The sequence below is a fragment of the Lissotriton vulgaris genome, chromosome 10 (genome assembly GCF_964263255.1).
Source record: "Lissotriton vulgaris chromosome 10, aLisVul1.2, whole genome shotgun sequence".
In the NCBI taxonomy this organism is placed as follows: Eukaryota; Metazoa; Chordata; class Amphibia; order Caudata; family Salamandridae; genus Lissotriton; species Lissotriton vulgaris.
The window spans coordinates 755,211,687-755,238,176 of NC_141698.1; the positions used below are offsets into that span (position 1 = coordinate 755,211,687).

At 45.0% G+C, this 26,490-nt stretch overlaps 1 protein-coding gene across 1 annotated transcript in view; it reads right to left on the reverse strand.

Moving 5' to 3' along the window:
• Positions 1-26,490, reverse strand: part of GPR158 (G protein-coupled receptor 158) — a 1,459,961-nt gene that overhangs the window by 301,192 nt on the left and 1,132,279 nt on the right. Inside the window, exon 6 of the mRNA XM_086939967.1 lies at positions 16,605-16,714. Coding sequence (XP_086796093.1) covers positions 16,605-16,714 — 110 coding nt within the window. The remainder of the gene's footprint in view (positions 1-16,604; positions 16,715-26,490) is intronic.

The window sequence follows — 26,490 nt, forward strand, 5'->3', positions numbered from 1 at the left end:
CCTGTCAAATAAGTTGGATTTAGCTTCGTTGGCCCCGGCTTGTGTACTACAATTTCGGGTCATACGTAGACATTCTGCATAGGGAATGGATTCCTTTAGTTTAACAGGATGGAAACTTTGTGCATGCAGCACTGGGTTTCCTGCCATAGGCTTTCTGTATGTTCTAGTTTGGATTTTATTTTTGTATATGTACAGCTCTAAATCTAGAAATTGTATTTTCTCTTTACTGGTAGAACATGTGAATTTGAGGTTGAGGGTGTTCTCATTGATAGTTGAAGCAAATCTTTGAGCACTCTCTTCTGACCCTTTCCATAGAATAAAAATGTCATCTATGTATCGTTTGTAGATTATCACATTTTCTTCTATGCTAGCATATACAAACACGGGTCCACATGCTTCTTCCTAGACCAGGGAACATTGGAAGGTGGTGCGTACGCCCACGAAGCCCATCGACCACTTAAACCAGCAAAGTTTGTCCCACCATGGGAATACATGCACTCTCAGAACAAATCCACACAACACTGGAAATGATGCTCAGGTAGCTTAATGGCTTCCAGCAAACGCATTTCGGCTGACCTGCAGCCTTGATCACACATGATCACACCTGCAGGTCAGCTGAGACATTTTAAATATGCATGTTAAAAAATGATTTAGATTTAATATACATTTTAACAAATATAATTAAATGAAAAAAATAGTTTAAGTTAATTTCATTATTTAATATATTTAACATTCATTTATATTTAAATAAAAACAATTGTACATCTATATTTTTTACATCGATATTTGTGTTTCGATATTTTTGTACTTACAATTTTAAATATAGGATGTCAATATTTTTAACATCGATATTTTTGCATCAATATTTGTGTATGGGGATATTTTGGGAATCGATATTCTATCATCAAACCTTGTCTGACAAAATATTGTGTTTCGTGGCTCAGTCACATTCAGGGAGAGATGTCAGGACCTGTACATTTATCAAATACTGGTAAAACTCTAAATTCAGTAGCGTTGCAGTACATTTGTGCCACCATTGTTTGATTTGTCAGAGAAATAATCAAGGCCAGAGGATTAGCGTCTATATGAATCATTTTGGCAAATCAGAGAGCCCATTTTCAAGACTTCAAGAAGATTTCATAAAGGCTAAAAATACATTCTTGTAATTATCTGCTTTTTCACTAAATGGGTTGAGGTCTATCCCACCCGGAGATCAAACAGTTTGACAGTTTCCAAACTCTTTTTAAAGCAATAAATACCAAGAATTGGACTGCTGACCTATAGTGAGATAGATTATAACTCTTACTTCAAATATGAGATTTCGCAATTGATTTGTACAGCTCTCCAAATTGACAAAAAATTCCATTGAAGTTATCTTTCTCAATCTTCTGGAAAACATTTAAAAGGATGGAAGCAACTATAAAACCCCAATTTGGCTAAAGTATGTACATCCACCACACTAAAGTAGCCTGACACTCTTTTGTCCTAATGAATATCAGAAGTGCCACAGACAAAAAGAGTGGTCTCTCACTGCATACAGTGTTGATGGGCAGAACAAGGAGATTGGCTTACACTCCTTCAGCCAGACTTGTTTCAATAACAGATGACATCCTTCTAGATTACTGAAAAGGTCTAGCTTAAAAGGTGAAATCTGTTTCTCCTCAAGTGAATGTGGCAATAACTCAGACCAAAGAAAACCAATACCAATACCACCCGTAGAATCCTAGTGACTGAGTAGTCATCTTGAAACATTTCTGCCAAAACTGCTTGGAAGAATGTTGACTCTGGCCATTTCAAGTTATACATGTGACTAACAGTGCTGTGAAGTGTACTGGAGTTCCATAGAGGATATACGCTACTCACACGAGAAGAGTGAGTGAGGCGGAGGAAGAAGTGGAGTCCACAGCCACTGATTCACAGTGCTGATACAAAGACAAATTCATGAGTGGTGAAAGGAAGAATAAGTCTCTGATATGAACAGTGAGAAGTTGTAGCTGAAAATTCGATCCATAAGAAACCCCAGATGAACAAAACAGTTCACAATGAATAAAGCTGCTGATGCTGATCAAAGGTCCAGTCCTTCAGTGAGTGGCGAAAATTAATCGGTAGTAAACAAAAATACATGAGCTGAAACAATGAAGATGCTGAATAGAACATGTAAAAGAAAGCACAGGCAGAATGAAAGATCAAAGCCAATCAATGAAGAACCTGAAGTAATTGAAATTGATAATTAAAGTGAATCACAAGCTGCTTAAAGACCAGCAAGAGAAAGAATCCCAAATAGAAAGTATGCTTCAACTGAATGCTTCTGTATCTGAAGAAGAGGAGTCAGACCAGAGACTTACAATCCAATACACTATTGCTAATATATTTTTGAGAGTGAACCAGAAGAGGAAGCACCATGAGAGTTCACGGGAGACTGTCATAGATTGGTCCAAACTGTGAACATTTTAAATAAGATCCAGATAAGAGAAAAAAACATTTTGTTCCAGAACATGAACTGAATTAGATTTTAAAAAAAAACTTTTGAAATCTATTTGGATTGTTGACTGTTTTGAAAGAAAAAGATGAAAAGAAGAAATGTTTATTATTGTTTTAAAGTAAAGGTTGTAAACTGCTGGCAGTTCAACAAGTACTTTTTTATCTCAATGGAAAATGGATGGCATATAGCAAATGCTGCAAAATTATTGGTCTGAACACCATTGCTAATGACACTAATAATTTTAGTTGGCCTGTTGTTGAGAATCCTTTTTCCAATAGAATATGACTCCACAGAGTTTAAATTAACTACATTATATCATAAAGTCAAACCTTATAAAGTGGCAAACTCATCTCCATTCTCAACACATCCATCACCACAGCCACCTTCACCGACGGATGGAAACACTCAGAGTTCAGACACCTCCTGAAGAAACTCTCTGCCGATCGAGAAAATTTAAAAACTACCATCCCATCTTGCTGCTCCTGTTCCCCGCCAAAGTCCTTGAAAAGGCATCAACTACCAGCTCAACGAACACCTAGAAAAAAACAACCTGCTCGACGCCTCACAGTCTGGCTCCCATGCCAACCATAGCACCCAGACCGTCCTGATCTCCACCACTGACAACCAGGATGAAACAGCATCCCTCATACTCCTCGACCTCTCAGTGGCATTCAACACCGCATCTCACCAAACCCTCATCAGAAGATTTCACCATGTCGGCGTCTAGGGAGGTGCCTTAAAATAGATTGCCTCCTTCCTCACAGGATGCACCCAGAGAATCCGCCATCCATCCTTCATATTGTAGCCCATAAGCATCATCTGTGGCATTCTCCAAGGCTCATCCCTCGGCTACAAACCCTGTTCAGTGGCTAAATTACTCCCCTGGCGACATCCTCAGAACTAATGGACTCAAAATCATATACTATGCAGACGACACCAACTCATCCTCATGGAACAGCCCACCATCACCAGAACAACTTCCGCAACGCCATGACGAGCATCACTGACTGGATGAGGTCCAACTGACTGAAGTTCAGCATGGTAAGACAGAAGTGCTGATCTTCAGGAAAAACCCCTCCCCTTTGGATGACAACTCGTGGCCCCCGAACTGTGACCCACTCCTACCCCGACTGACCACACCTGCAACCTCGGCATCATCCTCGACATCTAACTCACCAGGAAGCACTAGGTCAAAGTAGTCTCCTATGCCTGCATCCACAACCTCTGCATGCTGCAAAAGATCTTCAGATGGATCTCCATCCATACCAGAAAAACTGTCACTTATCACCACCCAGCTGGACTACGGCAATGCGCTCCTGGAACGAACTTCCATTCCACCTACAAACATCACCCTCTTTCACGGATATCAGAAAGGGACTCACAACCTGGCTTTTCGACTGGCACCAGCAAAACCGCAGCACCTGGATACCCACAGGGGTGAATAGATGCGCTCAACAAGAACTGATTGATTGATTGGCATATAGGGAACGCTTTGCAAGTGAATTTTTTAATAATATGTTTACTACAATGTTGAGTGAATAAGTAAAGATTAAGAAGATCAAACATTGTTGCACTTCTCTTCCCGTTTCTGCAGTTGAAATTTCTACCTACTTACAACTACCGATATCTATGATGTATCCTGTTATGTGTTTATTAGTATTTGTAACAAACATGAATTTTTATCTCCTTATTTGTCGGACTTCCACATCTCACTGTAAGATCTACCAATCTCTTTGAGAATCTTAATAATGGTCTAAAATGTGGTAACTTTCTAACTACAGTTGCACAAATTAAGTAGAAAATGAATTAGACATTAACACAATAATGAAGAGTGTGAGTTTGTTAGAGAATATATTAAGAAAAGATTTTAGCTTGTGAGAGCCTGAAATGATGAAAGTAAGATAGGAGATCAGATTAAAGCTCAAGAAGAATTGAGATTGCCAAATGTGTCTATGGTACATTGTGACCCTACAGTAGTTAGGTCAATGAAATATGTTGGAGAAAGTGAACATGAAAAAAGTTGTTATAAACAGTGATTTTCAAATTGATGAGGAACCAGTTCTGAGCGTAATTAATTATGTGCAGTAAGATTGCCTATTTCAATTTGCCATGTAATTGGGTTGGTTCATGTTGATTTACTTTGAGGTTTCCTAGAGTCTATCACATGAGTGGAGTGAATGATGCTGTTGATTTAAACAGATATAATTAAATATATTAGGAGCTAGTATTTCATATTCCATCTACAAGTGTGGCTGTGAATGACGTGAAAATTAGATGTTTGTCTACACTTGTGGATCGGCTTGCTTCGAAAACAGATGGTGCTTTAATCCAGAAAAATTCTGAGGTAATCTCAATGTGGCAAAGATTAAGCAAAACCGCTGAGCACTAAATATCCTTCTTGCGAAAGAGGGCCATGTTTGAAAGTTACTGAAGATAAAATAATGCTGCCCCTTCATACCTGATAATAGAGGTATTAATGCATATGTGAGTTATATTACTAACATATTTTGTGAGGTCCAAGCTTTAAAAGAGAATGGCTTTTGGGAAACAGAAGGTTCCTGGGTTAGTGAGATAAGGTTGGTGAATGGACTGATAGTCTTGGAGGGGATTTGGTAAGACTAATTTTTAACCCTGTAATAATGTTTATGATTTGTGTAATTATTCTGTTTCTCTTGCTTAAATTCTTTGCTTTTGAAATGTGGGTATAAAGGTGAAGGAAAGTGCAAGAGAGAAGAATTTGAGATGGAGGATGCCATAGATGGTGTTTATAACCAGCTAAAATTGATGGAAGAAAGAACTTGAAAGAAGCAGAAAGTGATGCAGACTGTGTTACAATAGCTGATTGGTTCAATAAGATTAATTGTGTGTTTTAGTGGTTCTAAAATAATCATAGGGGGATGCTAGAGATTTATGTATTTATATGCTTGTGTATCATTAATCACATGTAGAACAGCCTTCTCCAGTGAGCAGCTCTGGAGCTACTAGTAGACTCTTCAGCTTCCTAGAAGTAGCTCTCCTGTGTGCATCCCAGCCCACTAAATAAGAAGCTTTTGTTTGATTTAAATAATATATGTTTCCCAAAATTAAAAAGTGTGTATTCAAGATATAAATTGTGTGTTTTCCTATTGCAAAAGCTGCTGTTTGGAAAACAATAGACTTTCAAAATATATTTAAAGTTGATATTTTTGTGGAAAATCATGCAATGTTGCTAATATTATTACCTTCTTACCTGGTGCATTTCAGCTATGAATGTTGTTCATTACCATGTAAGGGCATTCATGATTGGAAAAACCTGGTGCAACCCTGCTTGATGCACTAAGTTGATCACTGCTGGTAATATTGCATGTCCTGGCTCCTAATGTTATTTTGCCTAACGTGAATGTTATTTTGCCTAACGTGAATGTTATTTTGCCTAACGTGGTCACCATTAGAATACTAATATAATCAGTAGTTCAGCATGCTTTTCACTGAAAAGGAGTAGCTCCTTTTACAGAAAAGGTTGGGAGACCCCTGATGTAGAATGTATTTTCACACTCGACTCCACAGATACAGTATTGTTGCTTTAAAAAAAAAACTCTGATCCTTGTCAACAAAGCCTCAATTTAGGAATAAATACTGTCTTGTCCAAAATGGAAATCACCCTTGTCACTCATGTCTTCGCCCTGCACATCTCACAAATATTGTTTCTGCAGCATGCAGTCAAGCATATTATTTTTGCATATAGTTACTTAAGAAAGATGTTGAATTCAACCCAGATCTGTGACCCGGGGTGAGTGTCCAAAAAGTTTCAGCGCTCCATCCATCATCTCCTTGTGTTTGCTTTGTTTCCCCTAAGTTGGCAGGGTATGCCCAGACGTGGGTCCCTTGCTCACTGTGCCACTAGATTCAAGTTAGCATGGCTGTTGAGGAGTGTTACCCAGATACCGATCCCAGGATGCTGGTTTCCGTTCCAGCCTTCAGTTCAGGCTGGACTGTTCCCATGAGGCACAGAGTCAAGACTGATTTGCATATAGTTGGGTCCGAACTTGGGTGGTGAAGTGAGCTAAAGAAAGATAATGGATTCCTCCCAGATCTGTGACTGGGGGTGAGTATCTGAAAATGTACAGCGCTCCGTCCACCATCAATTGTGTTTGCTTTGTTCATTCGTTCACTCATATAGATTGGCTGAAATGCCATGGTTTTAACATTAGTTCTGAATGAAAACGAATGACTTCTTTTGATGTTTGAGGGTCTGAGACAGTACCAGGAAACAATATGTATTTGTATGTGTCTATTAAGAACATTGAGAGTGCTTTAAAATTAACTAGACACACAACAATTAACTTTATGTCCTTTAAACAGAATAAAAACACTACTTGTGTTTTTTACCTGGGCGTGGATTAGTCAATTCACTTGATTCAGAGCCATATTCATTGTTTATTCTTGCACCTAACACCAAAATGTATCTTGCGTTTACTACAGGTGAAACAACACTACTTAAAAAGATATCAGGTTTGATTATGTGGAGATTCCTGAAGAAGCATATAGCGAGAACTTAGCAAAGATCATTGTAAGAGGTAAATAATAGCACATATAACATCCTTGACCACATTCAACCACTAACCTGCTTGGAAGGCTTATCACGGCATTTGACTATTGAGTCAGACAACCTAGATGGACTGAAGACCCACAAATGTACCTTAGTTTCGGTCATGTAAAAATGATACGCAAGCAGATCATTTAGCAAAAGGGCAAAAATGTCAAAGTACTAATGAAAGTGAACTGGTGATAAAGGGACTGGGAGAAAAAAAACACACAACTGGAAAGCACATAGTCCAAGAGCTCCAAAGTTTGAAGATGGATTCTCCATGCCTCACTGGTTTAATGCTGAAACAATGGTAAGGAAGTATTGCTACATTTCTGTCTTGCTTCTGTATCAAATTATAGCTTTTCCCCTTAATTATGTCACAGAGGGTGCCTGTACAATACTGTTCTTCTAGTGATGGTGGACTAATATAAAAGCAGATATGACACTGCTGTACAGTACTCCGTGCCAGTGGCTCACTTTATGTCACAACATAATTGCCCTCTGATTCTTAGACCTGTGCTACCTTAAGTTGGGCTTCATGTAGAGTTTGCATCTGAATTAAGATTACACCCCTGCGGGGTGTGGCTAACTGCTGAGAGGAATGGTCGCTTGCTAGAGCGGCTCTCCGCCCTTCGCCACATAAATCCGCTCATTCATCCGCCTTTGCATTTCGAGACCCCCTATAAAGATGGGGGATCCCAGCTACACCAGTCCAGGTGTGCTTACCCTGGTTTTTTTTACAGCCTGGGAGAGATTGAAGTCGGTGAAATCTCTCCGCTAGCTGCGGCATACCCGCGGAAGAGATAGCGGCTGGCTCCGGAGTTGTCTTCTGAACGGTGGCGGCCTGAGGACTTCACAGCCGTTTGTGTTGCTGGCTGGGGCCGTTGAGCTGTAGCAGAGCTGTCGGAGCATTGGGGCGGATCCACCTGCTCCCCTACAGAGAAGCGCCCGGCCTGTCCTGCCCCGGTGGGGAGAAACGGAGCGCTGCTGGAGGTAACCCCCGGGTCGGGACGCACCTACGCAAGGCCCCTGGCTCCGGGGCCTGAATCGCGAATTGGCCACACCTGACGACGCCTCCCTGCGGGGGTCGTCTCTCAGACCTCCACTCATAACTGTGGACCACACCCCGCTCCCCCCCCCATCTGCTCCACACTTTGCTGGCCATCCGTGCGGTGGTTGGGGGTACTGACCTGTGCCCTGGGGGCCTAACAAAGAGCCTTGATGCACTTGCGGCCCATACAGCTCCATCCTCGGGGGACCTCGTTTGAGCCATACATCTCGTCGCTGGATGGCGACCACAGCGCCTGGCCATTCCCTGTGCCGGCTCCCCGTCAGTGACTAATATTTTCCTCTTCGTGGCCTGATAGCCCCCGCCTTCCTAGAAACTGACCTTGGCTTGTGCTACTTCTCCATCCGGGCCCCGATAAGCCCCTCACTCACGCCCGACAGCGAAGGTGTGGGTGCGGGGAGGCTCAATCCATCTTTGCCGGCCTGGTCGAGGCGTCCTTCCCCTCGGGTGACTACCTTGGGTGTGGCGGAGTGGTCTGTTCCCGCTGGTTTGGATCTGAAACCCGCACCTGCCTGTGTCCGCCTCCACTCTCAAATGACTACCCCTCATGGCATAAACATATCGTAGCACTCGCCTGTGTGACTTTGCTCCGGATCATTGGCCTGAGATCCCCAAGCCTGCCCTTGGTGTCCTTTGGTCTTCAGATACCCGTTCCATTAGCCTGGATACTTATTGCCTAGGCCAGAAACGAAGATCCTGTCGGGGAGTTAACGTTGTGGTTGTGGTGTGCTCTGATCCCACCTACCTGGCCGTGTCCGACTGGGAAGGTTGACAACTGCTGGACATATGGTACCTGGCCCTCCTTCCCCTCCCCTCACTCCTTTATCGGGGCCCGAGTGCGCTCGCTTGGTGACACTGGCGCTGCCCCATGGGGCCCACCTACTCCCGCACCTGAGAGCTGCTGACTCTACCTGTTCTTGTAGCGCTCCGGTCTGCCTTCCCCCCTCATGGCATCCAACAGGGGAAACAGATCGACAAAATTCTCCTGGACTGCCAAAGGAGATGCTAAAGACAGAACGTCTGAAGGAGACACGAGGACCGAGCCGCCCTCACCTGCAGCCAAAACTCTGACACTTGAGGATGTGATGGAAGCCATAGTGGGGGTACGTACCTCTATTGAGACCCGAATAGTCTCTGTTAATATCGAGGTCACCCTGCTACGAGTAGACCTTCGCAAAATTTACTGCAAGGTCAAGGACGTGGAGGTTAAAACGGCGGCCCTCATTCAGGACACCTCTACCCTCCAGCAACAGGTGGCCCACCTCCAGAAACAACAACACCAGATGAGTGAACTCCTGGATGATTACGAAGGGAGGGCTTGACGAAACAATGTCTGTATCCTAGGTGTTTCGGAACGCAAGGATGAGCCTCCTGCCGACCTCTTTGTGGAGGACCTCGTGGTGAAGCATCTCCGGCCAAAACAACTCTCCAGCTTATTCTCCATTGAGAGGGCCCATCGGGTCCCAGGAGGTAGGCCGAAACCCGTGCCCCCCGCGTCCGATCCTTGCCAGGGTTTTTAATTTCCGGGACAGGGACGTGATACTCCAGGCTGCCCGGACAAGTACTCCGCTCCGAATTGACAAGGCCGCCATTACATTCTTCCCGGATTTCCCGACTAAAGTGCAAGCACGTCGTCAAAGTTTCATAGAAGTAAAGAAGGGGATGCGTGATAAAAGCATAGAGTACTCCATGCTGTTTCCGGCCAAGTTGCGGGTCGAGGCGGAGGGTAAGACTTGTTTTTTTCTCTCCCCGGAGGAGGCGAGGGAGTGGATGGAGGGATGGCATCCTGCTGGAAACGCCACACGCGACCGTGGTGCCTCAGGATTGGGGGCGCACCTGATCCACTCACCTACGCATCAGGGGCCGGATACAGAGGTGGACCGAGACAGCGGACAGTGACTCCCACAGCGGCATGCATTGCTACTTCTAAACAGTCTCCACTGTCTCTTTGCTAATTGACACTCCCGCCGCATCTCCAATTCTAATTATTTGGGGGCCTTCCCCCAATATTGGACCATTGCACCTGCCCTCTCGGACTGCGGCGGGGCCTCTGCAGTGAGTTTAATGGGCCTATGTTTGATGGTATCATGAACACCTGGACTGGTATGTTTTTTCTGATTATTGTAATGTACGTCTTTTGTTTTCAATATTGGCGAATGGCGCGGTGGTTTATTTGTCACCCCGTGTATGGTTGGGAGGGCGACAGGCACTCTGCCTAGTTGGGGTGTGGATAGTTTCAAGTCCGTGGGCAGGGAAGCAGGGTGGGGCGGAGGGGGGAAGGGTGGATGGAAGTTTTTGTTGTGGTTTTATTGGCTTATGTTTGTTTTTGGGAGCAGATTTTACAGTTGTTTCGAGTCCTATCTCCAATATTGTCTCCTATCCTCTTTAGTTAATCGCAGAGTCCTCCTCGATTTTGGGCATGATGGACATTACCGTCCGGCCTTTAGTGCCACCTTGAATCTAAAGATTATTTGTCCTTGTTCCCATCTGGGTTGCCCCCGGACTACACTCTCACTCACTGATGGCCTTAAAGTTGTGTGTGGCTCCTCCGGGTGAGCCCTCCAGCCGTCTTTGGGATGGTAAGGCGCCTCAAATTGCCCTTCATAAACTTACTCAGGGATGGTACGAGGGGGGCATTGCCCTGCCAAATATGCGCCTCTATTATTGGGCCTCCCAACTGGTGGCCACCATCTCTTGGATTCATGGGTCACTTGCAAACCCGGCTTTTCCCTTAGAACACTACCAGACAGGACGAGAAGGTTACCTGGGTGCATTGTATGGTAAATTCCCCCGGAGTCGCTACGTAGGGCCCATGTCACAAACAATAGCTATCTGGCACCGGGCTACCAAGAGCCTGAGTTGGTCTGACGTATTTACTAAGGCTACCCCGCTCTGGGCCTCGCAGAAGCTGGGCTCCCTTTGCCATCATAAAGGGTTTGATAAATGGGACATGATCGGCATCTCCACTTTAGGTAACTTGATCCACAAGGGGAAACTACTGACTTTTACTGACCTCCAGCAGCGACACGCTCTTGCCCAGAGCGAGGCCTTCAGATACCTCCAAATTATGCATGCTGTCCTCACGAACGTGTCCGACCTTTCCTCCCTTCCAGAGGCCTCACCTCTTGAGGATAGGTTACTTTCGGAACCTCTCCAGACAAAGGCGCTATCTTGCACATACCGTAAATTATGCAACAATATGTCCGACTCCTTCCAGTCCCTACGAGACAAGTGGCAGGGTGACGTGGGACAGCTGGAAGATGACGAATGGAGATCAGCACTGATTTCCCCCCAGGGAAACGGTGATCAATCACCGTTTGCAGGTTGATTCAACTGAAAGTCCTACACACAGCCTATATGTCCGCTCCTCTCCTTGCCAGAATAGGTAGGCGCCCGGACAATATGTGTCTCCGTGGCTGCGACCTCACTGGCTCCTTTTATCATGTTCTGTGGGAATGCCCTATAATTCAACAGCTCTGGGACAGGGCGCCCCGCAAAATGACAGAGGCAATAGGGAAATCCATCCCTCTTTCCCCTAAAGAAGGGATCCTTAACATATGGGGTGCCACAGACCTCACGGAGGTGGAGCTCCAGTGGGTAGCCTTGGGTTTTCTACTGGTGAAACGTGCAGTGGCAATGCAATGGGGTGCCCCCCAGAGGCCTCTACTGGTGGAATGGGTGGCTGAAATGGATAGATGCATGCTGGCTGAAAAATCTGTATTTAAGATCAGGGCATGCCCCAAGAAATGGGCCAAAAAGTGGGGACATTGGAATGTATATAGAGGTGAGATCTGTACTTCCCCCACTGTGGATATGGCTATGGATAAGGCTGGACCTAGACGATGTAATGATCCTTGATGTACAATCCCAAACTAGGGCGCTCACCCTCATGACGTGGAACGTTAATGGACTTGGGAGCAAAATAAAGAGAGGAGTGATGCTACTGTATCTCAAGCGTCATGCTCCTGACTTGGTGCTGCTTCAAGAGACACACCTGATGGGCAACACCTGCCGGGCACTCCATTGAGGGGGTTACAACCTATTGGTTCACACAGGTTTCACTTCTGGCTCCAAAGGCACTGGCATTCTTGTCAAGAAAAACCTTCCACTTACCTGTACGAAGACATGGGCTGACCCCCTTGTTCGCTGTGCTGTGGTCGAGGCCACCCTGGTAGGGCGTCACCTGAACGTTGTCTCGGCCTACATCCCACCAGCGCTGGGCAAAGACGCGCTGATGGCCCTAGAACGACTTCTGTTGGATCTCCCCCAGGGTACTCTAGTTATTGGTGGTGACTTTAACATGACAATGGACGATACGATAGATAGGCATCCCCAGCGCAACTCCCATAGGCAGGGTTCGGACCTTCTGGACTTTACTCAGGCAATAGGTCTAGAGGACCTATGGTGGACGTTTCACCCGGACACCTCTTACTTCACCCACTATTCCAATGTACACAATAGTATGTTCCGCATTGATTATTTTTTCTATCCCACACCCGTTGTTGGTTTCTTTCGCAACCCAAAGGGACTTCCTTGGGGTATCTCAGACCATTCTCCACTCACTGTCGAGCTTACCTACCACCGGCAGGTAACCAGGGGACCCATAGTAATCAATCCGTGGCTCCTGAAAATTCCTGAAATTAAAGACAGCCTGCTTGAAGATACCGAATATTATTTTGCTGAAAACCTCGGTTCGGTCTAATCTGCTGTCACAATCTGGGAAGCATATAAAGCCGTTATCAAGGGTAGGGCGCTGGCTCCTAAGTCTGGATATCAACACAAACAAAACGAGCTATTGCTTCAGACCGAAGCCAATTTGCTCCACCTGGAGTCAGACCTCAATGCTAAACCATCCGATGAGGCGGCTGCCCGTCTCAGACTTAAACAACATGAATACAAGACATAGGCTTTGGAAAAGCCTCAAGCTAAACTGTTGCAAACTCGCCACCGAGTCTATGAACTGGGGGATAGGGCAGGTAAAATGCTTGCTTGGCTAGAGCGATGCAAACAGGGTTCCAGATGGGTTCCGCTGCTGATCCGTCCCGATGCCTCACATGTCATTGACCCGCAGGATATAGCTGAGGCCTTTGCAGACCACTTAGAACAGATCTACTCCTCTAGGGTATATTACTCGGCAGACGAATCCCGACTCCTACTGTAGGAAATGCATTTACCCACTCTTCCTGACTCGGATAGGGACGAGTAGGACGCAGATCTCACAGTTGAGGAGATTGGGAACGCTCTGTTTGCTATAAATTCGGGCAAGGCTATGGGACCTAATGGCGTCCCCATTGAATTCCTTAAGGGGATGGCCCAGGAGGTAATTCCTCATTTGAAGGCTATGTTTGAGGAAAGCCTTGATCGAGGCTGTCTGCCACTAGATCAACGATTGGCCTCAATAGCTGTAATCCACAAACCTAACAAATCACCCACTGACTGCGGCTCCTATAGGCCGATTTCTCTTATAAACGCTGAGGTCAAGGTTCTGGCCAAACTCCTGGCTACCAGACTCCCTACAGTCCTCCCCTCCCTAGTTCATGATGACCAATCGGGATTCCTTCCATGCCGAAATATGGCCCTAAACTTCCGCAGACTACACAATGTTCTTGGTAGGCAGCCCTACCTACAACAGGATGCCGCAATCCTGTCCCTTGATGCCACCCTAGCATTCGATTCCATAGAGTGGTCCTACCTTTTTGAGGTCTAGAGACGCTTTGGTTTTGGCCCAATTTTCATTCAGTGGGTCCAATTGCTTTACACTGATTTGTTGGGCCAGGTGCGAGTCAACGCCCACACCTCCAGACAATTTCAGCTGCATAGAGGGACCAGGCAGGGCTGTCCCCACTCCCCCCTTTTGTTTGCACTTATCTTAGAACCCTTAGCCCACTGGATCCGGTCTGATGCCTCCATCAAGGGGCTTCGATGGAATGACGACACGATTGACAAAATCTCCTTATATGCGGATGATATCCTTGTTTATGTTTCTTCACCCAGATCCTCCATTAATAGTTTATTGCATGTCCTCACTACTTTTGGTAAATATTCTGGTTTTTCAATCAATTGGTCCAAATCGGTTTTGTATTGTCTGCATGGCCCTCCACCCGCTCTTCCGAGGGGGTTTTCAATTGCCATAGCCAAGGACGGGTTCAAGTATCTTGGCATCTTTGCTACTCCGGATCCCAAACTCTTCTACGAACGTAACCTGAAAGGCCCATTGCAGAGACTTCATAGTGACGTATCTCACTGGTGTGCACTAACTTTACCCCTCCCAGGCAGAGCGGCCCTTTTTAAAATGTTAGCACTCCTGCGCTTTTTATATGTCCTTCAAAATTGCCCATTCCCAATTGCTGATTCCTATTTCCGTGCGCTGGAAGGAGACCTACGGCTCCTCTTATGGGATGGTAAGGCGCCTCAAATTGCCCTTCATAAACTTACTCAGGGATGGTACGAGGGGGGCATTGCCCTGCCAAATATGCGCCTCTATTATTGGGCCTCCCAACTGGTGGCCACCAACTCTTGGATTCATGGGTCACTTGCAAACCCGGCTTTTCCCTTAGAACACTACCAGACAGGACGAGAAGGTTACCTGGGTGCATTGTATGGTAAATTCCCCCGGAGTCGCTACGTAGGGCCCATGTCACAAACAATAGCTATCTGGCACCGGGCTACCAAGAGCCTGAGTTGGTCTGACGTATTTACTAAGGCTACCCCGCTCTGGGCCTCGCAGAAGCTGGGCTCCCTTTGCCATCATAAAGGGTTTGATAAATGGGACATGATCGGCATCTCCACTTTAGGTAACTTGATCCACAAGGGGAAACTACTGACTTTTACTGACCTCCAGCAGCGACACGCTCTTGCCCAGAGCGAGGCCTTCAGATACCTCCAAATTATGCATGCTGTCCTCACGAACGTGTCCGACCTTTCCTCCCTTCCAGAGGCCTCACCTCTTGAGGATAGGTTACTTTCGGAACCTCTCCAGACAAAGGCGCTATCTTGCACATACCGTAAATTATGCAACAATATGTCCGACTCCTTCCAGTCCCTACGAGACAAGTGGCAGGGTGACGTGGGACAGCTGGAAGATGACGAATGGAGATCGGCACTGATTTCCCCCAGGGAAACGGTGATCAATCACCGTTTGCAGGTTGATTCAACTGAAAGTCCTACACACAGCCTATATGTCCGCTCCTCTCCTTGCCAGAATAGGTAGGCGCCCGGACAATATGTGTCTCCGTGGCTGCGACCTCACTGGCTCCTTTTATCATGTTCTGTGGGAATGCCCTATAATTCAACAGCTCTGGGACAGGGCGCCCCGCAAAATGACAGAGGCAATAGGGAAATCCATCCCTCTTTCCCCTAAAGAAGGGATCCTTAACATATGGGGTGCCACAGACCTCACGGAGGTGGAGCTCCAGTGGGTAGCCTTGGGTTTTCTACTGGTGAAACGTGCAGTGGCAATGCAATGGGGTGCCCCCCCAGAGGCCTCTACTGGTGGAATGGGTGGCTGAAATGGATAGATGCATGCTGGCTGAAAAATCTGTATTTAAGATCAGGGCATGCCCCAAGAAATGGGCCAAAAAGTGGGGACATTGGAATGTATATAGAGGTGAGATCTGTACTTCCCCCACTGTGGATATGGCTATGGATAAGGCTGGACCTAGACGATGTAATGATCCTTGATGTATTATTCTTTATGTATTTCCCATTATGTCTGATTCTGTATTGTATGGAATGAATATTGGATGATGACTCTGCTCTTTGTTTTTCAATAAAATATTAAATCCCCCCAAAAAAGATTACACCCCTGCTACAAAGATGACAGAGGTGGCTGTTTCCACCACCTCACCTCAAACATTTTGCAGGGAAAACACTATTTAAAATGTAGATACTTTGGTCAAGGGAAAACCTGCAGCATAACTGTAGTATCCCTCATTCCAACCTGCAGAATTTGCAATGATGCTATCACACAAAAAAAGATAAACCCTTGATATGAAGAATTCACCGTAAGGTGTTCATGCATCGTTTTATCTAGGTTCTTGGAATGGAGGGTTTATAACAGTAGGCTTTGTAAAGTTTGACCTTAAAGTCTTAGTTAAGATGATAGCTTGAAGAGAATCACCCTTATCTACAGGGGTAGATTACACAGAACTCCATAAAGAATTGCTGATACTCCATCTTGTAAATGTACATAATTTAAATCATTTAATACAATAACTTTTATATTAAAGAATATTTCACATAAAACTTTTATGTTGCTTTGAACAATTTCCTACTATTTTTAATGCAAAGCTAAGTCACAAGAACGCTTTCTTCTCTTGTTTACCACAGTAAAATAAAATAATTTGCACCAACCTGATGAGAAACACTAAATTAAGAATGTCATGCTGTCTGCCTTTTTGCTTTCTTTGGCGATGCTAAACCTGTTTCACTTAAAGAACAGAAGTGTTCAATTTTCAAGGTAAGATTTCAGTCTGATCTGAACGTACCTGTAAAGCTTAAGAGTCACGGTTCCATAAACAGTAGCGTAACCCAGAAGACGAACCCATCTGAGCAGAATACAGCGGAATGTGCTGGGCTCAAAGTACAGAATGACAACCTGAAGAGAGAAAGAAATGGTGGGAAAGTGAATTAGGGTCACAATATGCAAATGCACAGATCATGTCAAGCATGTGAGATTCAGAACAGCTTCCTTTTTTACTGCCTTCCTTCAATCCATCTTTCTATCGTTGCTTCCCACACACTGCCCTTCCCTCCTGCCATACTTCCAATTTCCCTTCAACGTCCTTTCTTCCTTCTCCTATCCCCTCCTTACACCTTTCCTGCCTCCTTCCTATCATTCCCTGGTACCTTACTTCCATTTTTTCTTTAGTCTCCGTCTTTCTATCTTCCTTTCTTTTCACCAAACAGAAAACAATTTCCAATACTGGCAACGGACATTGTCTGGCTAAGGCCCACTAGAACAGAGTGAGCTAAGCTCATGAAACGTGAAGCACAAGACTCGGGGCCTGGGCTCTGCCGACAAGAAGCCTCACATGGGAAAGCGCTGCCTACAGTGCTGTTTTCTATCTTTCGCGCTCGGTGGTGTTTTATATGTGCATCCAGCAGACTGGGATGCTAATCTGCTAAGGCGCACACACTTATATCATAATTAAATCTTAAGGGCTGGTCATAGTGGGCAATAAAACGCCGAAAAATAAATACTCCCGTCTTTATCGGAGTTTAATTGTCCAGAGCCACCAGCCTGCATGATTCATTGTGGGAAATAAGTGTGCGTGTTAACAGATTAACATCCAAGGCTGCTTGATGCAAATATAACATAAATCCCGGGGAAAGTGGAAGCTCGAGCCAACACTGAAAGCAATGGAGGAGGCGCCCCCGCTCCAGTACCACCGAGAGGAACGGAGAATCGTGGTACACTCAGAGTCCGAGCATTAAAAAATATAAAACCGGCCTGCTCAGAGTCTGAGCAGGGAGCAGACCGGCTTTATGTTTTTTCTAATGTACATCTTTGCTTTCTTTCGTGAGTGAACCCCCACAGGGCTGGTCCCTTGTTTGTGGATGCTCCGGATTAATGCACAACTCCTAAAAAGGAAGGCCTCTGCTCCCAGCCACATGCATGGCCTCCCTTATATGCAAAAGGCAGCAGTAGGAAACACACTACTCATACCTCTCACTCCTGTGTGCGCAATGCCATTGCCGGCACTGGGCACAAACGGAAGAGAGCAAGGGACAGATGGAAATGCCCTGGTTTCTTACCGGTAATCTCCATTACTCCGAGTATAGTTTGTGCTCTTGGTGGTTCCCGGTTGGGTTCGCGAGGCTTAAGCAGGCCAACCTGCTGGCACATGAGTCCCAGGGGTCTGAGCTCCCGTCAGGGGTCCAGGGTCGTTCCACCCGGGGCCTCTCGGTCTCCTGGGCCTCTTTTAAGGTGGTTCCACAGAGGATATCTGCAGGGCTGCGACTTGGTCTTCTCCGCACATGCTCATGGAGCACTACCGGGTGGTCTTGGGTGTTTCTCCCCCTGGGGTTTTTGCGGGGCTGTTCTGGGGGCTGGGTCATCCGTCCCTAGATTTGACTGTCTTGTTTGTCCTGTGTTTTCTCCTGTATGTTTGGTACACTGGTTTAAATCTGCCTTTTGATATCAAATCATCCTTGTCGGTGGTTTCTTGTTCATGTTGAAGCCTCTTGGCTTAGGTATGTGCTCACTTCGTTCTTCATGTGGGGAGGAAGACTTACAAGGATGTAATGCCCCGGTTACTTACCGGTAATCTTCATTACTCAGAGTATAGTCTTCCTCGCCACATGAGTTCCCATCCCTCCCTCCCTGTGTGGCTATCGGCTTCATGTTTATGTTTGGTAGTTCTCAGGCTGAGGGTTGGGCCGGCTCTCCTCTTATAGAGGTAAAGGGTGATATGGGTCGGCCATGTTGGGAAAGGATGGGAGGCATTCAAGTCAAGTCAAGTCAAGAGATTTATATAGCGCGCTACATACCCAGAGGGTCTCAAGACGCTCGAGTCTAACTTTGCTTTGGAGTGTTCTGGTGTGGAGCTGAAGCTCACTTTGTTCTTCATGTGGCGAGGAAGAATTATGAGGAGGTAATGGCCACTCACTGCATTGTTTCAAAATAAAGCCAGTACAGTCATTGGTCATTGTCTGTCAGCCTCCCACCCCATGCTGCTTCATGAATGCCGAGACTACAGACACCTACTCACATCGCTTCCTGCTCTGAGCCAATCCAAAGGCTGCTCCCTTGCTGTTTATGCTCCTCAACTGCCTGAGAGCAGCGCAAGCATTGGCTCGAGCAAGCAAACCTGATGCCCCTTAGGAGAGGGGGGGGCTGTGGTCACCCAGACTCCCTAAAGTTAAACAGGTAGGGTGAAGTCTCAAGTGTGCATGTCGAGCTGAACACAGAAAGGCACCCATCCAGCTCAACAGGCACACTTCAGGTCATGACTTAGTGGAATCCCAGCTCAGTCTACAGTCATTAAGCCCCGCCTCTGCACGTACAGAAAGGCACTCATGCCTGAAAACAGAGGAAAGCGGTTGAATTTCATAGTTCACACTTAACAATAGGGCAGCAATAGATATGGGGGTAAACCCCCAATGCCCCTATAATGGCACCATCCCTGTGTTTTCTTTCTATGTGTGTGTATTGCAGGTTGCTGTAAAGGTGCAATTTAGGCACCAACATCTTTTAAAAATAAACTCACAGTAGGCGGAGTTGTACCATCTTATATAAACAATGCTCAGTATACTAATGGGATATGCACAGTAAATAGTGCTGCAAATTAATTATTTTAATAGTTTTCAAGAAATATTTTGGGGAAAAAGACGCTTCAGTATCCTGACAAAAAAAATGCTGTAATTAGGCAGGAGATACAGAAAACAGCACTGTTGCTTTTGAAGGAAGCAAGGCACAGGAGGGAAGATATGAGTGAGAAGCAAACAATGCTGATGCGGACCAGGGTCTGGAGTAGCAAAAAGAAATATCCCATAATCTTAACAAAAAAATAAAAAGGATGACCATTGGTTAAATTAGTCCACAGCACTCGCCATGAGAAAAGCAAGGCTGGGGAAGAATCTGCCAAAACAAACGAGCGCCATAAAAACATACAGCGTAAAAATGATGTATATAACTCGAAATTAGGATGTGAATCACAAGAGCATGCATATTCTGGGGCTGTTGAATTAGTGGACTAATGCGTCCATTGTTCTCGGCCATTTCTGTGAACAAGTTTTAACGCAACGTTGCGACTATTAGTTTATAGCTTGTAAAATTATCAACATTTTAGGGTACATGTAAAAAATTAATTTGTGTTATTTATTAGACTGTGATTTTAGATATTTATCTGCTTTTTAGCGTATTTTGCTTATGGTTTTTTTGTGGTTTTTAAAGATCTTTGAATCCGAAATAAACTTTTCGATGATGATGTCTTAACAGTAAGGGGCCGATTCCGATTTGGGTCGGAAATCACTCCGACAGAGCTGGATCCGGGGTGTTTTCCAACCGATCCGGACTCCTGCCATCCAACTGAGCGAGTATGATGCGGCCGTATGCTGTCAGACTCGTTTCGGTCGGACACCCATTGAAGTCAATGGGAGCCGGTCGTACAACGCGTACATGGGCTCCCATTGACTGAATGGGTACGTTCCGGACAAGTGCACCCCCTACAGTGTGTACACATCGGTGCCATCCCCACCGTACATACCTGTGTTGGGGAGACCCATGGATCTCCCCCTGTGTCTGAGCCGTAAGGCTGCGGGTAACCGGGGGTCCATTGCGGACCCCCAAAGTCCAGCTCCGACAGCGATTGTGAGCCAGAAGCTCCGACTCGATCCGGCTGTCCGAATCGCGCATCGTACTGGCTCGGTCGGTATTCGCCTGCATTGCACGCCACGGTTAGCTTACGGCCAAGACGTACGGAGAGGTTCGGATCTGAAAACGTTTCGGCCGGAGATTTTGCGCTTGTTCGCATTGTACTTTGTCGTCCGGACCCGTGTACGAACCGGATGGAAATTCGGCCTACGAATCCAACCCACTAATCCTGAACCCGATTCGGAGCCCTTCCGACCGAGATCGGAATAGGCCCCTAAGTAATCAGCACATTACCTCCGTAATTCTTCTTTAACCCATTACTTGCTATTTGAGGTTGGAGGTTGAGGTGCAGTAATGTTAGAACTCCATCACTACCAAACAACCACTTTTCTATTAACAGAATAACCAAGGGCATTGTTGGTCAAGTAACAGGAGTTGCACAACCTGAAACAATTGAGTGATCAATGCATTCTCCGGACCCTAACTATACAAACATGCACACCTGGAAAGACACCTCACCCTATCCATTGCTGCCCCATATAAGTGCAAAATCCAAATTTTGACTAAAAACTGAATAGAGATTCTACATAGATCAAGACAATTAGTATGAGAAAGATTTTAGACCCAACACTCTGGCACCTAGTGTACTTAGGGAAACAATAGTCAACCAAAATCAAATCCAAAACAGGCCACAGTCACTAAAAACATGAGACCAACATTAAATAATTATCAGGAGCCTTTGACGCGGAAGCCCAAACATCCACCATGGGACTGATCTGACAGCCCAGCTGTGGACTATTACCAACCTCAAGCTGATGCCCAGCAGGGACATAAGAAGGAGTCAAGGATTTATCCACAAACTGTATATGTCAAAATATAAATTAGTTACAACCTCAAGCCCAAGTCCACCCAGCTCCCTCAAGACCGAGGCCATCCATACTTGCTAAAGCCAATATCAATCTATGACTTCAGAATGTAAAGAAAAGTAGTTCCCATTTTCAGTTCAAGTCCAGCTGAGGCATTAAGGGAAACTGGTAAAGGAAGGATGAAGGGATAATCCACAATTGCCAAAGCGCAAAACTTGTTCACAGAAATGACTGAGAACAGTACACAACATTACAGTAACCCTTCAATTAATGGTCACAACCAATCAATTAAGTGGACAGTTGCATATCAATATCATAAACCTTCAGGTGGTGTCAACATCATGTCAGCGTAAAGTGACCCGTGCCTTAAAAACTATGTGCCTGTAAGAGCTGACTAATGTTACTACACGTTGCACATTGCAGACTGAAGCATCTATACCACCCCACTTGATTGTCAAAAATAAAAATAAACAATTTTAATTCTATAGCACAAAAAGATAGTTTTGTCAAAGGTGGAGTAGCAACCAAGCCACAAATGCTCAGAACATTTGCCTCACTGCAGCCCTTTTGTGGGTCTGCCATGCCAAGACCAAGAATTTAGAAACACAAATATCCATCTTCTTGTCAGTGTCCGACCTCAATATTCTGAGGGTGTGATCAATTTTCTGAATGCCTAGAAAAATGATGATCCATTAGTTCAAGTCCAACAACTAGCAAAGGAAAAAGTCCAACATAATAGAGCAAAACAACTCAAACCAGCTAATTCACAAGCTTAGAAGCGGCAAAAGAAATACTTCCTATGAACTAATAAGCACAGAAGGACAACCCCAGACGAAGATAAAAAATTACTACCTACCAAAAATCTATATGAAATTTACCTTTCCAAAAGATCCCTGCAAAGCAATTCACTCATACAACAACACTATAATCGGCCTACAACCCCCACAGCGTCCTGGTGGCGCAGACAGCTCTTTGCCTCAAAAATCAAACCTTACAGTTGCAGAAATACATACGTTTCCAAATCAAACGGAGACCCTGGCCCATACAAGTAGCACAAATGGGGCTGGAGCCCAATGGGGGCATGCAGCTGAAAGAACAGAATCAACAGATGGAGACACTAGCCAAAACAATTCACCAATAGGCGCAGGTGATCAGGAAAAAACCCTAGGGGGCCAGTGCCCGAGATGGACAAATTGAGTAAACTAGCCACAGAACCAGAAGGGCTCCCGGAGCACCATCGTCCCAACACCATAAGAGGCCAGCCATCCCCCATCCAAACCCCCCCCCACCCAACCAGCACACACTGGTTAAAAAGGACCGAGAGACCACACCTTCTTATGCAAACAACAGCCCCCCACACGAGCAACTGACAACACAATGGGACACTCCAGCAGCTGAGAAGCAGCAAATGAACATTGAACCTGCAAATTACTCCCCATACTCGGTACATGGGGATTTGTGTACTTCAGACAGCGACATGACCTTCTTGGCGTCACAAGAATGGGGTGACTTAGTGGCATCGTACAACATTAACCCATCCCTAAACAGCATCCGAGAAGAGCGCACCAACCGGTTCACCGAGGGGAGCATAGGTCCCACTGAAACCTTTTGGGCAACCATACTCAACACAATTCAGCTGTCATCATCAGCAATACAGTACCAATCCGACAAATTAGACTTACAGCTGACTGTCCTGCAATCGATAGCAGAAGCCACCACCGGGATAGAAAGAAAAGTTGCAGACCTTAAAGGCCTCATAAAAAGAGGACAAGAGGCAGTGAAATTATCCCAAACAGAAAGAATAGACTGTGTCTGCTCTCCAATAGTCGACAAACTATCCACATTACCTATGATGTTGGGTAACCTCCTGGGGGATTTAAAATTAAATATAACAACGCTCCCCATAACAGAGGCCAGGCCCAGTAGATCAACCCCCTGCAAAAAAACACCAGGAACCATCAATGACAACCACTCAATTATCAAGCAAGGGGACTAACCACCAAAATCCAAAACTTCATCAAAAGAGCCCCCACAGAACATCTCAATCAAAGATAGGGTCGACTCAGTGAGCCTGACCAATGCGCGAGGACGCCGTAAATAAACAAGAAAGGGCAGGAATAGAAAGTCAGCAGGAGCAGACCGTAATGAAGAGAACCAGCAAATAATCACAACCTGGGGCAAGGAGCACTCAGGAGGTATTAAGAACAACATGGATGGCACAAAGTCATCACCTCTACACAATAACTCATTAGACACAAAGGGCCAGATGTATCAAGATACACTTTTGCGATTCTCAAATAGCGATTTTTACGGAATCGCTATTTGAGAATTGCAAAATGGTATGTATGCAGAAATTCGCTATTTTTTAGCGATTTCTTAAAATTCCTTATTTGCGATTAGCAAATTGCTAATCGCAATTAAGGAATAATTTCCTATTCATTTCTATGGGCCAGGAGGCCCATAGGAATGAATATGAAATTATTCTCAATTTGCGATTCGCAATTTGCTAATCGCAAATTAAGAATAATTTCAAGGGTGCAAGGGTGTCCAAAGGACACCCTGTTGCACCCCTGAAATAAGCATGGGTGCACATGTGGTGCACATACATGCCCTAAGGGCATGTATGTGCATCACATGGCACTTTGAAAAATGCAAAAATTTTCATTTTCAAGAAATTCGCAAATTTTCAAGAAATTCACAAATTACCACCAACTTGAAGTTGGTGGTAATTTGCGATTCCTTAGGGACAATTAGCAATTTTTTTTGCATCATAGATTGCATATAAGGAATCGCAAATTTTGCGATTCCTTACATGCAATCTCAAAATAAGGAATCGCAAATTTGCGATTCCTTATTTTGCACTGAAATTTGCTACATACATACTATTTTGCTCAAATAAGTCCGCAAACGCCGATGCGAACCCATTTGAGCTTCATACATCGGGCCCAAAGATCTCAAACGCAGTAGTGACTGCCTCACTGACACCCTTCAATGAGAAAACAAGCAGACAGACAGAGCAGAAGCTCTTCGGGCAAGCTAAAAACAATCTACTCAGCAACTTACCTGAACTGGCAAATGAAACACAAAGTAAAAATTGGTCATTCGTAGGCAATCTGCCAGTAGTGAAAACACAATCCGTCATGGAGGTCATAGTGCAGCCCTTTGTGGAGTCCGTTAAAACCATCACAGAGGTCATAAACTCCGACCCCCCTAAAAACAGCGTCAGCCACAGATTGGAAACCAACGTCCAGGAACCAATGACAAAGGCAAGTAAACAAAGCACGACCAAGCCAGCCAGTGCACAGGTAAAAGTGAATCTTCATGGAGTCAGTACAGAATGCAGTGACATAACAATTATAACCCAACTCCTACACGGGGCCAAACAACATGAGTTAAACAGACAATAGTAAATACCAACCTCTGGAAAAAAAGAGTCAGACATTCTTCTCTTCCGGAATTCAAATCTAGAGGAAGAGTGGACACCCTAAATATAGGTAATATACTAAGGCTCATCCACTCAATTGAAAAGTTAAAAAACATTAACACAACAGACTTGCTCGCAATCAAATTTAATCCTACCCCTGACTTACAAGGTCACGAAATGACTAAGACCACATGGAAAACAAACGACTGCGCAGATTTAATCCTGGGGGAAACACTCAGATTTTCCCAATGGGGAATACATCTCAAAGTAGGAAAAAGACCAGCCTATCCCACCCCGCTTCTAGAAGAAATAAAAAAAGAACGTTCTCAAACAGTCAAATCAATATTGAAAGGAGCACGTAGTTATTCCCCAGGACCTGAGAGCAACCCATCACACCTAAAACACTCAACAACTCAGCAATTCGATTCAAACAGGACAACCATACGGCGGACAATAACCAAAGAAGACATACAGTGACAAAGAGCACCAGGTCATACCCCCATGATAGCTGAAACACCTAAGATCAAAATATGCATTTGGAATATCAAAGGTCTCTCTGACAAACTGGAGGACCCAGAAACATCAAACTATTTAAAATCATTTGATCTGATCCTACTCCAGGAAACCTGGGAAGAGAACGAAATATCCCTACAAGGATACTCAACTCAAACTCATCTAGCAATTAGAGGCTCTTCCTATGGTCTCACATCAGGTGGCCTGGCGCCACCTGCCTCAATATCAACCCTCGGAACAATGGAAGAAATCAATGCAAAAATCACCACCCCCCCCCCGAGTGCGATTCAGGCACTAGTTATAACAATCAGAAACAATCATGCTCCTCAACCACTATACATCATAAACACATACATACACCCAAATCATAGACAAACAGGGGCAAGAGAACTCGCTAACGAACTGGTAAGACTCACAGAGGAAAGGGAAATGGAGAACATACTCCTGGCAGGTGACTTTAACCTTCATCTCTTTGGAGAGAAATCAGACGACGAAATGTCACTGGAAATGGACATTGCATGGGGAATACCAACCCACTCCACTGCCTCTCCAAATAAGCACACAAGATGCTCAAACCAACTACTGAAAGACCTCAAGCAGCTAAACCTGAGAGTACTAAACTGACGATACACCACCAGCACCAACATATTTCTCTTCCACCACCTCTTCTCATCTTGACTTCACCCTTTCAACACTACCACTGTTTGAAACAATAAGCTCGTTTAAGGTAGGATAGAGTGGCCAAAGTGACCACTTGCCACTAGAAGTGAAACTATGCTTGTCCAGCGGGAACGAAGCGGAAGTAAGGAGAAACATCGGAACAGAGTACACCACCAACTACAGACGAAACAGGTGCAAGACTGACAAAGCGGCAGAATTAACAACCTGTGCAAAAACAATCATGCACCAGATAACTAGCTTTAGAAAGAACCCATTAGAGGCCTGGGAAGAATTTGTAACAGAACTCGGAGCAACACACGCCACAGAGCAAAAAATCCAAAAAGGGAACATGCCGTGTAACACACTCGGCAAGGTAACAACATCAGAGATAAAAAGCTTAAAACGGAAAATAAACCAGATCCTTAGGCACCTCCGTAAACAACCAAATAATGAATCTCCGCAAAAGGAGCTGTGAATCCTAAAGGTACAGCTAAAGAAGAAGACCTGGGAAAGGAAATGGAAACTGAACGACGAACTCTGGGCAAAAATTGTGTATGACTCGAAACAGAAGAACAGCTCTAGATTTTGGAAAT